Source organism: Ostrinia furnacalis, unplaced genomic scaffold (assembly GCF_004193835.3).
Source record: "Ostrinia furnacalis isolate ACB-3 unplaced genomic scaffold, ASM419383v2 OfSCF7594, whole genome shotgun sequence".
In the NCBI taxonomy this organism is placed as follows: domain Eukaryota; kingdom Metazoa; phylum Arthropoda; class Insecta; order Lepidoptera; family Crambidae; genus Ostrinia; species Ostrinia furnacalis.
The window spans coordinates 70558-87177 of NW_021137833.1; the positions used below are offsets into that span (position 1 = coordinate 70558).

At 36.1% G+C, this 16620-nt stretch overlaps 1 protein-coding gene and 1 long non-coding RNA gene across 10 annotated transcripts in view; both read left to right on the top strand.

Annotated features, from left to right (window-relative positions):
- Positions 1–621: 621 nt before the first annotated feature.
- Positions 622–1577, top strand: LOC114365524 (uncharacterized). Its single transcript, XR_003656964.1, has 3 exons — positions 622–697; positions 781–947; positions 1029–1577. It is a non-coding gene; the product is annotated as an uncharacterized LOC114365524 (long non-coding RNA).
- Positions 1578–3661: 2084 nt separating this feature from the next.
- Positions 3662–16620, top strand: part of dac (dachshund family transcription factor) — a 160778-nt gene continuing 147819 nt past the window's right edge. For 7 of the 9 annotated variants that reach the window (XM_028322099.1, XM_028322101.1, XM_028322100.1 and 4 more), the window contains exon 1: positions 3677–4286. In XM_028322099.1, the coding sequence (XP_028177900.1) occupies positions 3721–4286 (566 nt within the window). In that variant the 5' untranslated portion in view covers positions 3677–3720. Of the gene's footprint in view, positions 4287–16620 lie in introns of all 9 variants that reach the window. The other 2 variants (XM_028322106.1, XM_028322102.1) reach the window with 2 other exon arrangements.

Here is a 16620-nt window from a genome sequence, read left to right on the forward strand (position 1 = left end):
TCACACAATAGACAAACGCCAAAATTTTGCGTCACAGTTTTGTTGTAGCGCGAGTTCCGTCCGCCTTTTTTTATAGGTCCATGAGAAAGAAAGAAAGAAAATAACTTTATTTTGGCAACAACAAATTCAGGCAACATAGACATGCACAAAAAAAATAATAACTAAGTTGCCAAAAAAGGTCACCCACTCAGTAATATCTTGACAGTGTGACTGCCAAGACACTGATTTTCAGTGGGTGCCTTTTGCAGCGCTATACAAAACAAAGAAAGAAATTAGAAGAAAAAATAATAATAATAAAACCATAAATTAATCATTCAAAAAATTAAATAATAACAAAATACATCATTCCAAATTAAAACATAACAATATTATTAATAATCATTACATACACATGTCAAAAACAAAAACCAATGCTACAGACAGAGAAAAAAAAAACAATTAAAAAAAAAATGTCACTTGTCAAGTTGACATTTGCCACGTCCACCAGCCACGTAATAAATTAGCTATTGGTTTTTGCAATAATAAAAAAAATAACATCATAAAATTGTGATTAAATTGAATAGAAATTATAAAATTTGTTTCCCTAATATAAATAAATAAATAAATAAATAAATAAATAAATAAAAACAAAATATAAAATTGTGATTAAAATAAATAGAAATGTCATAACCAGGTGCCGAGAATTGATGAGAACATGGTAGGTGAGTGGATTTTTCTAACCTCGACGAGTAATCCCGCGTCCAATTAAACAGTTTACTCAATAACGTTTTTTTTTTTTAGGGTGTTCAGTAGGGGAGAACTAAATACATTTAATTGGGATCTCATTCAACCACCCAACGAGAGCATCAGAACGACTGAGGGCATAAAGTAGAAGGGAACTAAGAAGAGCAGCGTTCTCAAAGCCGGAACGACGCCAAAGCCCAACGAACGACGTGCGTGCTCCGATGGTATGCAAATCAGAAGATTTCATTTTGTAAACCTAATAAATGCTTCTTTAACTGTAATTTAAAAGTGTGTCTCACTTTCAGTGCACGCAGTGGTGGGGGCAAATCGTTCCAGCATCGAGACGCTGCAAATCTAAACGATCCTCGAAATGCTGCTGTACGATGTCTCGGAGTGAGGAAGACGTGAGTAATCACCCTTCTCTTATGCTCACTGCGACAAGGTGCACGGACTAGCTTGTCTAAGAGATATTGCGGCCGTCCTGTATTAATGACGCCGAACAACATTGTCGCCAAGTGCAACTTTCTACGGGCCTCCATCTTCATCTGATTGGCTGCATTGAGGAATGGCGTAACATGAGACCGTGGCGGGATATGGAAGCAGAAGCGAGCACATGCATTTTGTACCCTCTGCAACAACTTCGCTGAACTTGCTAACAGACAGGGCCCATAAACTGTGTCACAATAGTTTAGCTTAGACAATACAAGAGCCTCACAAAGAGTTATCCTAAGCTTTTCACTCAAATAAGGTCTTATTCTGTACAGGAGCTTCAACCTATAAAAACAATTTCTTGCACATTCAGTCACATGTTTTTCAAACCTGAGATGGCTGTCAAACACCAGTCCCAAGTTCCTGGCTTCNAGATTTAAATTTGTCTTTCTGGGATGCAGTGACTGGTCTATATTCTATTTCCTTGCTCGATGGCACAAAATGGTGTTGAAATGACACTATTTGACCGCAATGATCAGAATTAACAAAATTTATTATTGATTTCTCTAGCACTAAGCAGTTACAGAATATATTGTCTAAGCAAGTAGCTGATGTTGGAGTCACCCTAGTTGGTTCAGAGAAAAGATTTAACAAGTTAAAAGATTTGAATAAATTTAAAAACCGTATTGAAAGAGAGGAATCTTCTATTATATTAATATTAAAGTCTCCACATACAACTACTTTCTTTGAACTATTACACACTCTTCTAAGTACCTCTTCCATTGTGGTTTCAAATAATTCATAGTTACTAGATGGGGGTCTATATACACATACAATAACATAGTCGTCCAGTTCTGCACATGACAGCTCAATAGTTCGCTCGACAGAGAGAGATACAATATCTTTACGCTCTTTACATTTTAATTTATCATTGATTAATATTAGTGACCCTCCACGAATAGCTAACTCTATATAATGTAGAACATGGTTTAAATATACCATTTGTTGGCCCCACTCCTGAACTGTTGGACATAATAATGGATAAATAACTTAATGTATGTAAAATGTAAGTAGATAAGTATATTAATTAATAATATTTTTTGTTTGCGCAATAAAGCACCTATTACTATTACACATTATGTCAATTTCCAAGCAAACCCGGGAGTTTTTGGTAGTTATTTATATGAAAATATATTTCTCATATTAAGTCCTAACAAATAATAGTAGTTACATTTCTGTTGGTTTTACGCCCAGATTCCATAGAAAAGTGCCCATCATCCTTTAATAAACGATGACATAATATCATATAATAACACATTAGCTGATTTACAATTATTATTAAAGCAAACTAATCAACTTATTTAAAACATTTTTGAAGTAGATATGTAGAGCTTTTATTAAATTTTAGCATCAGGGTTTTATTTAATTTTCCTTGTGCTCACTACATTATTAAAAAAAAGTAATTTATGTTTTTCTTAGGCTCGTTTATTTTTGTTTACTTAAACAGATATACTAATATGTATATTGTACCTTAGAATTATTATTTTTTAAGATTAATTGATCATGGTTTGTCGTTATTATATTGTGTCTCTATATTTTCAATTTTCTACTATCTTAAAGTCATCAAATGAATATATTTTTTTATTACCAATTTTTTTTATTAGATACCTATTTATAAGGTATTAATATTAATTAAGGTAACCAATTTTCATATTAAAAACTAAATATCCCCTATTTACTAAAAAAATAATTCAACCAATTTATAAAACTGAAACTTTTTTATAAAAAAGTTATAAACTCTAGTTGAAGCTCCATTGTAACTTTGTATTCCTTTTTTGTAACTTATCAATAAACTTAAAAATTGCACCAATAAAGCTAATTTAATAAGTATAATACGTACCTATACTAAATAATAAGCAGTCTACGTTAATTATACTAATTAACTGTTAACCCCTTCATAATGTACTAAAACTTCGTGCTTAGTTTACTTACCCTAGTAACCTACTTCTATTTCCGCAACTTGCAAAGTTTGTGCAAAGTGAGAAAAGTTATTGTAGGACCTTTAAACTTTAAATATTGTTTATTCATACAAAGTTTATTAATAAGAAAGTAATAGTATCTTAATAATGAAACTTTCTGATTAGTTTTGTATGTTCAATTCAGCTGCGTAGTACAAACTGTAGTAATAAACTCAGTCGTACGTAGCGTAGTAAGCGTGGCGCGTCTAAATGCGGGCCGCGGCGTTCTAGGCTCATATTGATTGCCGGTGACATTCTTATCAATACACCCCCGGCCGCGCGGCCGCTCCACACAACACCCAAAAGAAACAGGAACGTTTCTTCGCGCGCTTGGATCGGAACGCAACGAAAAAAGGGCGGAGACTCCGCGACGGCGTCGGCGCCCAATCAAATTAAACTCGGAACGGCGGCGGACCAATGGCACGCGGGCGCCGGGGCGGGCGCGCGCACGCGGCCGCGCCCTCGTTTTCCTCCGGCTTTTTATTTATTGTTGCGCGGAACGGCGCGCGCGACGGGCGTGTGATGTGCGCGTAGTCAGTACCTTTCGAGTATGGAGTCCGCCGTGGACTCAGCGTCGACCGCGAGCGAGGTGAGCGGCTCCTCCGGGGGCTCGCCGAGGGTGAAGGCGGCGTCGCCGGCGCGGGGCCTGAGCCCGCCGCAGCTGCTGGCGCCTCGCCTGCCGCTGCCGCCGCCGGGCCTGGGCCTGCTGGGCTCGCTGCAGATGATGCACCACTCGCCCCTCGAGCTGATGGCGGCGGCCCACCACCACGGGCCGCCGCGGTACGGCAGCCCGCCGCCGATCTCCACCTCCGACCCGTCGGCCAACGAGTGCAAGCTGGTAGACTATCGTGGGCAGAAAGTTGCCGCGTTTATCATTCAGGGTGACACGATGCTATGCCTGCCGCAGGCTTTCGAACTGTTCTTGAAGCACCTCGTCGGAGGGCTGCACACGGTGTACACGAAGCTAAAGAGACTGGACATAGTGCCGCTGGTGTGCAATGTGGAACAGGTGCGCATCCTCCGCGGGCTGGGCGCCATCCAGCCGGGCGTCAACCGCTGCAAGCTGCTCTCCTGCAAGGACTTCGACGTGCTCTACAGGGACTGCACTACAGCAAGGTACGTGTTGCCAACAAAAACAAACCTCCATACGTGTGAATGTGTTCCGTTTGATCAGTTCCGTTACCTTCGACTCTACCCGCTTGTTCCGTCGCAGATCCGGCCGCGAGTTACTGTTGTGACGTTCAAAACTGTTTTCTTTTTTGGATTTTTGTTTGCAGTGTTAGTTTTTGTGTTTTTTTGTCTCAAGTTACATATTATTTACTTATTAATCCGTTTGGTACATAATGTTTTCGCGTGACTCTACATTTTTCCGGAATGTTTTAGTGAATAATACAATATTTACGCAACACAATCTAATTAAGCGTAATCGAGTTGCTTTTACTACACCGCAAGACAAGGAAGGAGACCAGCAGGTCATCAAGTGAGAGCGCGAGTTTACAGCTCTGCAGGGAGAGCCGAGCGCATCATTAATTTTTAACATTTTAATACGCGCCAAATATTTCCACCGGGTTAAATATTCAAGTGGGCTTCGGCGACGGAAGGGTTAAATCTCTGTTAATTAGCGGCCAACTCGTAAATTTTTAAATAGTAATTTTTACAAACGCTAAAGTTAGATTAAAAAATCTTGTTTTGTTGTGGGAGCGCCATGCGCTGTAGGCCTATATCGCGGTGCTCGAATGCGATTTTAAAAATGTAATGTCCGCGGAAGTGTGCGCTGGGGACGCGTAAACTTTAATTTTTTTCACATTTTGACGCTTTGTGTTTGTTAATTTAATGCCTGTTTATTGGCGAGCGGAAACGGTGGCCCGGACCCCGCTCGTTGAGCTTGCCTGACTCAGATTTTTGTTTGTCTTCATGAAATCATTGCTCATTATCGCGAAGGCATTAATATTACACATGATTCATGATGTCATCCATTTTTTATATCTCTCGCCTCCTCTGCCGAAATAGTTAAAAAGTTTGTTCTGCATCGACCTGTAATTAAAACGAAGAACGTTTTTAAATATTGACTCATATCAAGATTTGTGGTTAGTAAATTCCTGAAACAATCGTATTAAAAATGGAAGTAACGGTATAAAATAATTAAAATTTAGTTTTTACGTCTAATAACATTTTACAGATTGTATAAAACAATTTATTTGTGCAATTAACTGAAAATGTTTACTTCACACTTGCTGTATTTCAAACGGTATGTTTATTAAAAAAATATTTTTAAAATGTAGAGCTGTCCTAGCTAGATATCGTAGCTACGTGGACGAATTGTTTTTTTTTGTGCCTTCCCGATTAATTTGGTTTGTTTGTTATTATATGAACTGAAATTAATAGCTAGTAGTACCTAATTAAAAATATTTTTCAGTAACATTTTTAATAAACATTTCAATGAATAACCTACTATCGTTGCAATGTTAAAATTGGAAAGTTTTTCATTAAAAACATCTCATGTTTAAAAATCTTGCCGTTGCAAAAAGTATTCCTTTGTTCAAGTTGTTAAAAAATATAACTTCTAAAACACATTTTATCAATTCAACGGAAAAAAAGAAACATTCGAAGCCGGCGGTCTTTCAATCAAGTTAATATGTATTGGCATTTTTCCGCCATTGCGATTCCGCTAATGCCATCAACACAGTTCCTTTTGTTGTTTTTTTTTCGACCAAAGTAGGTAGATATTTGTATTTGTTATTTGTCCGGTTTAAAAAAATATTTCTTGGTACATTTACATTTCTGTTTCGTTTGGAGTAATTTGAGTTAGAGCTGTACAAAATAGAAAAAAGAGTTATTGCACACGATAATTAAAATGCATTATTAATTAAATTAAATTAATATTTCATTAATAGGCACTCAGTGCCAACGGGCTTTACATTGCTATATACCTATTACCGCGTTTGTTAAAAATACAGAATTATATTTCGTTAATAAATGTTTTAAATTGTGATTGGTTGAAGGAATATTTGTAACAGAAATAAGTATAGGTACTATTTCTGTATGTGCGTTTACAATTAGGGCAGCCGAAAATAATGTTTTAAAGCGCACATTTGCATGATCCGATCTGAGATAAATGGTTTTATTTTGAATATTAATCTGTTTCCTAAATGTCAATTAAAACCGCCGATATCGCTCACCTAGCAGTATAATGACACATCTACATTTTTCTTATTTTACAGAAATGAGGGTCAAAGATTTTACAAATGTTTGAAACGAAGTTATGAGTTTATTTTACATTTTATCATGGATTTTNCTACTTATAATCCGGGCCTCTTCAAGGCGAGAGTGAATAAGCACTTACAGGGCAGATATGTACCATCCTAGACTGCATCCCACTTAACATCAGGTGCGATTGTGGTCAAATACAACAATCAAACTATAGCAAATAAAATAAAGTTTAATCATGACGTATCTTCTCTTGTCAAATGTACCGTTTTTCTACTAACTTACTATACTAAGTTAATAAAATGTCACATTTTCCACTTATGCCAACACAGATTTAGAAGCGATTGCACCTCGCGGAGCGCCCCGCACAACTGACAAATAAGCCGCTGTTATGCGCGGAAGCGGGGGGAACGTAGCAAGTGGTACAATGACACTAAACACCCTCTCTCGACAAATAGTAAAACTAACACCGTGCCGTTTTACCACTTTATAAATTATACACTCTTAAACACTTAGGCCGTAAAAACTCAATTTCCCTTTTTTTGTAAATGTGCCATTATACTGCTAGGTGAGCGATATGAAGAAACCAAAGTTACAGGAGTAGTTATTGAAACTTGGGTTGTTTTCATTTTTGATAGAATGCCTTAATTTAGTGTAATAATCTATACTTACTTGTGTTTATAAACAAATTTATCATAATTCAAAAACTTCTCTTCNATTTATTTGATGCGAGTATTAAAAGCGTTACAAATAAATAACAACTTAAACACTAAAAACAGAGTACACGCACCAAAATGGCATCTGCTCAGTATATGATTTGATTTGCCGATCAAAATTTTACTCATCGAAAAATTAGTGTTTATCGATATTTTTGTTTTGTACATTTACATCACTATTTCCTAAAAAAAAAATAGGAAGCAAGGGCATACATTTTTAAACATCGTAATTTGCAAATTGACAAGGGAGAATTTTACAAATTAAGTGGAACGAAACGTAAAATAGCGCCAAAATTTAAATTCATTGCCCAAGAAAAATCCGTGACTCCTAAAAAAGGTACTAGGTTTTACTTTGCACAATGTGGAAACTTGTTTAGTGTTATTTTGAATAGCACAAAAAACACTTTATAAGTATAATAGGGTAAACCAGAGAGTGCAGAGTGATTGCCCACTGGTAGTGATTGCCCGCTTTAAGAATAATATTGTCAGGTGCTGACTTTGAATCACTCTAGTTAGATTTGAATTTACTAAGTAGATGGCTCCGAGATCAATGTACAGTAGATTTAAAATTTACAATAGGAAACACTAAAAAAAACAGTTAAGTATGGCGGATTTTGTCAAGACGGGTGAAAATGTTACTCAAACAGGTAAAGACTTTAACAATTTTACTAAGGAATTACTTGCTTAGAGGTTAAATTTTTTTTGCAACTTATTTAATATTCAACTAATGGTGTATAGTCATGATGAAATTATAAGTGTTTTCTCCATTCTAGAATTAACAGTAGATATGTTANATATGACGCCGTCGGGCATACTAGGAAATGCGATATTTTTTAAAAACTGAACGCCCGCATTACAAAACGCTGTAAATAAATAGGAGGACGCTCCTTTTCACGCTTCAATAATTGCTCGACAGCAGATAAACGAGTGCGGATCGGGTTACCGGCCGAGCCGAGAACGGAACGGGCTGGTGTGACTGACTTATTTCTCTAACTCTTTTATTAGTCGACATTATAATGTGCAGCTTGCATTCGCCTGTATTTTTATTATTACCATCCTTACATACAACATTTACATACCCAACGATATTGAATGTTACATACCGGTTTCATCAGATCTCAAATTAGTGGCGGACGATTTAAAGCTTCAATGAGCTAAATCAATAATAATATCTCTAGGACCATTTAGAAGTAACTAATACTAGTCTTGGGTTGATATTCTGACTGCGTTTAATCTAAAAAATCCTGGATGATTTATTTTAAAAATGTATTAAGCGTCAATGAAGGTTTTTTTTACAAATCGATGGTAGAGCCAGGGTGCCGTCCATTGTCTCTGCTACAAAGAGCGATGTTCAATTACGGAGGTCATCAACACGACTTTTTATGGAATTTTCAGTTTTACGACTCATTTTGATGGTCCGCCTTCAAACGGATTGATATTTTGTAAATAAACAAAGCACTGAAATAACTGCCTCATTACCTTTGTAGAGCCGGTAGGTGTGTCGGAACCTTGTACATTTTTTGTGTTTCCAGTTTCTTTAAGCGTTACACACACGACAGTATTTAAAATTGTCCGTTGATACTTTTACTTAAAATGTCCGTGATAAATATTACCGACGTAAACGACAGTTGTATGTCAATTACCCTCACAACTTTCTAGATTATAATTAATTCATTTGGATCATTATTTTGATCAATTATAAGCAGTACTAATTAGAAGCGCTTTTAAATAATTTTGACACTCTCTAGTCTAGTGATCGATGATCAATGTAAACTAAGAATCATTTTGTAGGAATATTAAAATTACTTTTAACAGATAAATTTTAAACAGGTAGGAATACTGGTTCAAGAACTTGTGATGTTTTATAAAATATATCAAACACTCTACATTCTAAAGTTAGATACAATACATAGTAGATCCTACATTTTAATAGCTATAAAATCCAGCCGTCTACGATTTTAAGGCAGGTAGGTAGTTTGTAGTGTGGGAAGAAAATGTATCGATAAGTGATCATCTTCTAATTATTAATTGAAGGATTAGGAAGGAATTTCTATTAAGCTTTTATTATTTAGTTCTAAGTTCGTTGAGTTTTATCAGTGAAAGGCGTAGGTAGACGTCATTGCAAGTACTTATTTACACGTATTTTACTAACTTAAGCCAATACCTGCTGAAATTAGAACGTAAGTAGGTAACGGTGATATAAGATATACCTATTCATAAAAATATGGGTGTCATTATTAAACCTACAATGGTTGTTACATCAACTAAATCGATACCAAGAACTTTGTTGTATCTAGTATCTACTACTTACTTTGCTCGTTTCAAGGAATATTTCAAATAGTATTAAGATGTCGATGGCTATAGATAGATGGCGCCAAAAGAAGTCCTTTGTTGTTGGACTAGTAGAGTATAATGAAAAATGATTAGTAACTAGCTTTTGCCCGCGACTTTTTCTGTGTGCAATTCAGTTTGTGGTAGAAAGACCCTTATTTATTTTATTTATTTAAAGACTTTATTGCACACACAACAATGTTCTGTACAAAAAGGCGAGCTTATCGTTTGATTTGGTTAATATCGTTAAAAATTATAACTTTTTTTTGTTATCCTGATGTATAAACAATGATATGATAGTTTTATCAGAATCCGTTCAGTAGTTTTTGCATGAAAGTATAACACAAATTTAATAGGAAGTAGGATTTATCTGATAATCATAGATTAATGCAATTTAATGCGGTTAATGCAATAAATGTGGCTTACGACATGCGTCTCTTAGTGGGCCCGCGGAGTAGGTACCGGCCGGTGTCCGACTGGCATTGGCGCGGCTCCAAGCGGTGGTCCTCATTGAAATATTAAACCAAGACACCGCAATGCGGCGCCTGAGACGCGCTGCCGATGACACCGATAATGCACATTTGAAGTATTTGAACAGTCCTTTACATCATTTTTACTTTAGAAAAATGTTATAAAGATTAGGTGACCCAATATAGTTTTGTGCAACGTTGGACACTATATTGGCAATATTGTTTGGAGCTACGTTAGGATCTAAAGTTATCTTATTGTTGTTTCACTACATGGTAATGTAGAGACTCTACATACTTGTGTTTTTGGTGATTTTCTATAAAATATTCAGATTTTACTTGATGAATGATATTATAAAGAAGGATATTATTGCAAATAAGTTGACTAGATAACATAAAGTGTGGGTGTGTTGATGGTACCTATTGATTGAGCTAAGAAACAATTAGGTTACTATTGTAAGTTGTACTATAAACTGTATGGATTTTGTTCTAAGTAATAATAAAATAGGTAGCATTAAACGTTATTACGTATTTGTTATTATATTGATTAACTGTTGCTGAATATAGAACATAAATACATGTAGATAAGTCGGTTATTTGTAAATCAGTCTCGTCAAGGTTTTTCTTTATACCTATTCGCGAGTCGCATCAAATTCGAATACAGTGCACAACAGTGTAACTGAACTTTCTAGATTTCCGCAAACCGCTTCACCGATACTCAAGTTATTTGCAGATACGCAAATCCGTGTTGCAATGTTAGCGCATCATTGCCTGCGCTACACGAGGGGCTCGTAATGTGTATTTTGCCGTTTGTTTTTGCTTGTTTTCTAGAAATGTTATTAATTTTCAATTGCTATTGCAGTTGCAATATTACAAATGGTCTACTGACACATTCATTACGAAATCATTAAGTCGGATGCACATGTTGGAAGGTAGATTTCTTAAACTAAGTGGGTGGGATTAAGATTTCTATGACGTTTTTTGTAAGGCCTATGCTAAAGAGGTGTCACTAACTTTCTGCAGCAGAACAAGTTTTCGGAGAAGTCTTTAGTATCATTTGCATGCGGATTAGCGGAGTTTAATATAGCGCTAGCCGATGCTACATTATCACCAATTTTTCAAAAGTATTTTGTGTTGCCCTACAATTCATAACATATTAAGTACTTCACGAAATAAACAATATCAATGTCACAGCCGTCTCAAGTCCCGACAATCCGCTTTTCCACCCAAGTGACAAATAAACTCGAGTGTCTCAAGGAAACGCAATTTCCTTTGAGGCAGTAAAGCGACAAACTGTTCACAATGGGAATATCACGGAGGCAATTTATTACGATTGATCAACAAGTAGCTGGGGAGCACTCGGCGCCTCGGAAGGAAAGAATGAGCCGAGCCGAGCAGACCCTCCACTCGGAACGCACACCGACATTCGGAAACCTCCGTACAATTCGAAAAACGCACACAAGTGACACGAGGGAATCCCTCCGGCTAGACGGAATTATCTCGGTCTCTATTTCCGTTTCGCGTACTATTGAAATTGCGTCCCGCTTGCACCTCCAGGCTGTCGCCCCTGCCGTCTCTTTCGCATTCGGTTCATTCATGGCTGTAGATTTGAATGGATTCGGTGCGTTTCCTTCCCACAAGTTGCCAGCATTTGGGGACTCGGGCGGGTGATGCTTGCACGCCTCCGTGCTGTCTCAGCGAAGACGTCACGGTCAACGGCACACGATTAGCAAAAAGCGACAATGAAATAACGAGCTCGTTTAATATTCGCTTCCGTGTAATGTAGTTATTGAATGGTTGATAGAAACTATCGCATGGCGTGTAGCGTAGCGCCGGTAGCCGTTGTAACATCTTATAATTGCAGCTCACCATGTGTTGAGCTCTAATCATGTTTAATTATAGCCAGAAGAAGGAGTCATTGCCGTTTATCATGAGATGAACTGTTACAGACGTATAAATGCTGCGAGAAAATGATGGATTAGACGCTGTTCTAGTTAAGCTTAGCTGTAAGGTCAACAAAATCAGAGCGGAGGATAAAAAGTTTGTTTTCTTCATACTTGGATTATTTCTAACAGGGGATAACATTATGGATGAATAAAGATCATTATTGCAACTAGTCTGATTTGTTAACGGCTCCTGCTGGAAAGGGTTAGGTATCCATAGTAATAAAAACATAATTTGGATTAAGTTTTTATAACATGGAAAATAGGTATTACGGTTAGTTAAAAATACAAATGAATCATTCAAGCATGCGTCATTATTCAATTGTTTCAACACGTAGTTTGCGTTCTAAAGAGAAAATGCTTTTTTTTTTCTAGCTGTACACAAAGCTATATGCATGGTTATTAATCCAATGCAGATAAGTATTAACACAATGGTAGGCGGAAATACGGGAATGTCTTTTTTGCCGCGCGCAGCTCGCTATTGTGTGAATCTCATCTGACATTAATTGCCAGAGAAATAATATCTTAACAATTAAAAGAAAATTATGTTTTATTGATTGCGCACAGTTCGATTATCAATAAAAATTATGAACGGTAACAATATAAACAGGTGAGCAGACCATAAATCAAAAATAAGCCTTGCCTTGTTTAATTTTAAAGTGTGGAAACAAGAACTCTACATTTTTTTATTGAGAAAACGAAATGCACAATATTCATTGTATTTTTTTTTTCAATTAAAATCTTATTACGTTTGTTTCAAGCACAAAAAATAACATACAGGATTTTTAAAACTAATAATTAAACATTCACGGGTAGAGTTAACGTTACAAGGTACAATAATCTATAAGTTATAATAGTTATATTTCACAAAAAAAAAAATGTATGTGCTAACTTTACAAGGTTTTGTATATCCTACTAATATTATAAATGCGAAAGTATGTGTGGATGTTTGGATGTTAACATGTTTGTTACTCTTTCACATAAAAAATACTGAACGGATTTTGATGAAACTTTACAGTATTATTGTTTATAACCCAAAATAACATATAGGTTATAATAATTTATGACTATCTGTGACAAACTAAATTTCACGCTGGTGAAGCCGCGGGCAAAAGCTAGTAAGTTATAATAGTTATATTTTGCAACAAAAAAATATAATCTGATGTGCTAACTGTACACAAGGTTTTGTATATTTTTTTATATAGCAGGCATAAAGTTGTAGATATTATCTCTTGAAATCTAGCAAGTTTAACAAATTAGTGTTTGCTGACAGTAGTCACTTAACTTGTACCATTGTTCGGGAACATGGCCGATAGAGTTATTATATAAATCAACGTCTCGACAGTGGCGACAAGAAAAATCTTTCGCACAATTAACTAATTCACAAACTGATACCATTGAAGCGGTTTTGCCGGCGTTTCCCATGATCCCGTATCGATTCGTTCTAACAAATTTAATTGTCTAACGCTGTTGATAGCAGCTTCTCATCAGTAAACAGTTATTTTAGTGTCTCTTGATTACTGGCTAAACGGCGTCTCGTATCTGTCTTATAACCTTTATACCACATTGATAGTAGATCTTTTAATTGATCATTTGTTTTTTCTTCAATCTGCACTGAATTACTGTCAACCGAACAAAGAAAATTCTGGCACACATGACTAATCATTATAGTTTTTTTTTATACTAGAATAACAATCAATGAGTGACATTTTTGTTTTGTGTCCAAGAAATTATAACGTAAAACATCATCATTACACAAATTGCGCTATCTTCCTGATTTTGTGAACGTAATATAATAATATATTTATTAATTATGAAGTTATTTTTTTGAATTCGTTGACTTAAAACGACCCATTTACAAAATCAAGACTGTAAATAAAAAGCTTTACTATATCTCTATAACAGTTTTAAGTTCGAGTTGCTTGGACTACTTTAAATTAAAATTTTGAAGGAGTACAAGTCTGTTTTCCTAATCACAAAGGTAATCTTGCCGATCCCACAGATAGTCTGTACTAGCATTATGGAGATAGGCCAATTTGCCTGGCAAGTCAACGTTCCTGGGTTAGCACCAGCACGCAAACAAATCGCAACGTTTACAACAAAGCAACAAAATGAGATAAGGGCTACTTAAGCCCCGGCCCTGCTCGTTAAACGCTGATATACGGTTTATAATAAAAGCCAATAAAACATTTGCAACAATTTAAAAGGAATCAATAAAACCCGTAGTAGGCGAGTATCAAATGTGCGGAGGTTGAAAGTTAAAAGATAGTAAATTGCGTTTTATGGTTTTACGAACGAATTGTCTTATTTTTAATCAGATTGTATTTTATACAATGTTGGTGTTGATAGACATCCCAAAGGTTTCTAATTAGTCTTAATATCAGTATAAATACTTTTCTTGAAGATATAGTGGTTCAACCTACACCAGAGCTTTAAAGCTTTTGCCAATAAAAAAAGCTCACGATTGTTATGACAAAACTCGTCACAAAGTTACTAAAATCAACTGTTTGACAGAGATTTATCTTAGTAGAGCTGTCTTTGAATGATTGAAAATTAGTCTCTAGATAGAGATCGTCTTTTATCATCGTAATACCAAAGCTCTTTGCATCATGACTCATGCCGTCTGATGACGAAACTAATCAAAATTATGAAATCAAGGGTTTGGGCATGAAATCTTGTCTGTTGTAATGTCTGTTTCGTTCGTTAATATTTTGGGAGGTATACAACTTTAAAAAGATAACGTAATATATGATTGTAATGTGTTTTGACGCTTTTAAATGTCTTTAAACAAAATGTTTATGTGGCGGACTGAGGTCTGTATGCAAAAGATACCATTTTATTTTTTCAAGGTTGGCGCGAAGGCCAGGACCGCGCGCCTCAATCCAATTAAAATTAATTTACAACTAATATAAAATACATTTCGTCCTCGGACACATTTCAAGGGACAATAATCGACGCAATCAAATTACTTTGTAGAACCTTTATGGGCCCGAAGTGTAAATCATAGTTTAATACGCCATTATTTCACTTAAAACAAGAAACGATTAAGTGCTGTTTGTGTAAAAGTGATTTCGTAGCAGTTACTAGTGCTATTATAAATGAAATTATCAAGTTTCCATTTTTAGTAAAGCTAATATAATCATGTACATCTGTAGGCGTAATGCAACTTGTTATTTGTTTGTAAATGGAAAATATTTGGCACAAAGCTATATATCGCTTGTCGTATTAAATTGTATGCTACGTACTATATTTTAATATGCAATTTAAATCGAAACGTAGATAATTAATCGTAACAACAGCGCGCGGTTTCCACTTTGATATCGATTCCGGAATGCATGTGGAAAATCGATAGTGGTCCAGATGCACAAAAATGGGGCAGAGGAATCGATTTGCCCCACATTTTGGCGGTCTAGCGGCCGCCGAGGGTAACGCTCGCGATAAGGGATAGTGCCCCCACCCCCCTCTCATCCCCCTGATAATATTTACCGCCCCTCGGCGATACTTACGCCCCTCAGTATTTACGGGTTAGAGAAAAACAAGGGTACTCGAGAAGGTGCAACGTAGATTTTAATCCTTTCGGATGTTTATGATTGATGGCGGATTTCGTGATCAGAGTTGCGCTGATGTTGATGGATTCTTTATGATTCCGTCTGCGATGCTCTCACGCGTTGTCGTGCGGCACACGTCACCCGCGTCATTATGACCATCGGCTGTTGACCGAATGCATTTTGCATAACAATCATGTCATTAATATATCTATAATCACACCCCCCGATTAAGCACAGCTTTTGCTATGGCTGCTAGGCTAGATAATCAAACTTGTATCTAAATAGAGATAAACCTAAATAAATGTAAAAACTCTTGTCCCTAGCAAAAATCAAACCTGCAGCTGCAGCTGGCATTCTAGTCCGGGTGCTCAAACCACAAGGCCAGGATTTAATAAGTATTAATAATATTCTTATTTTTGTTAATTTAGGATTTGCTACCATAATAAAACACTACCTATTCGAAAATATTGTTGAAGAAAACAATAATCTGTTAGTTACGGACCAATAAGTGTATTATCGTATGAACAATATGAATAGAGAAACTAAAAATGTTTCTCAAATAGCTTAAATGCGCCTGTCATATCTAAAATATTAATAAACATTCGATGTAGAATAATCAATAATCGTATTCTAAGTAACTTATCCATTTTAAGTCGCCGCTAGCGCCATCTGTCAATCAATAATAAATTTCTATAGCGTAAAAAAACTTAATTAGGCTGCTTTCAAAGACAGAGTAACATCAATAGCTAATAGCGATTCGTTTCAAATGGATCGTGTTGGATGAAGTGGGCTTTATTGCGTTGGTGTTAGGGTTTAGTTTGTCGGGGTGGGGGTGATCTGTGGGTACTTATGAACTTGCGGTCATGTAATGTGATGATGATGGGTAAAGATGTCAGTCTACATTGACGCGTGCCCCAATAGCGGTGACCACATCGCTTCGTCAGGGCCAAATGCTAATTTATTATTTTCAAAGATTAGAGTAGTCATTACGTTGCAGTCGGAAGATTTTGTTAAGCGATGGTTATTATTGTACACGGTTTGATTACGCAACTAGATTAGAGGATCAATATAACTTCAAATATAGCAACTCATTGGGAATTCAACTAAGAACCTCTCAGTCGAGAGAGTCTAATAGGCAACTTATCTGTCTGTAAAACCACCAACCCTACAAATTTTCTTTTTCTTATTCGACAGAGAAAGAAAAATCGACTTAAGCATTTTTTAAAGAAAATTATTGA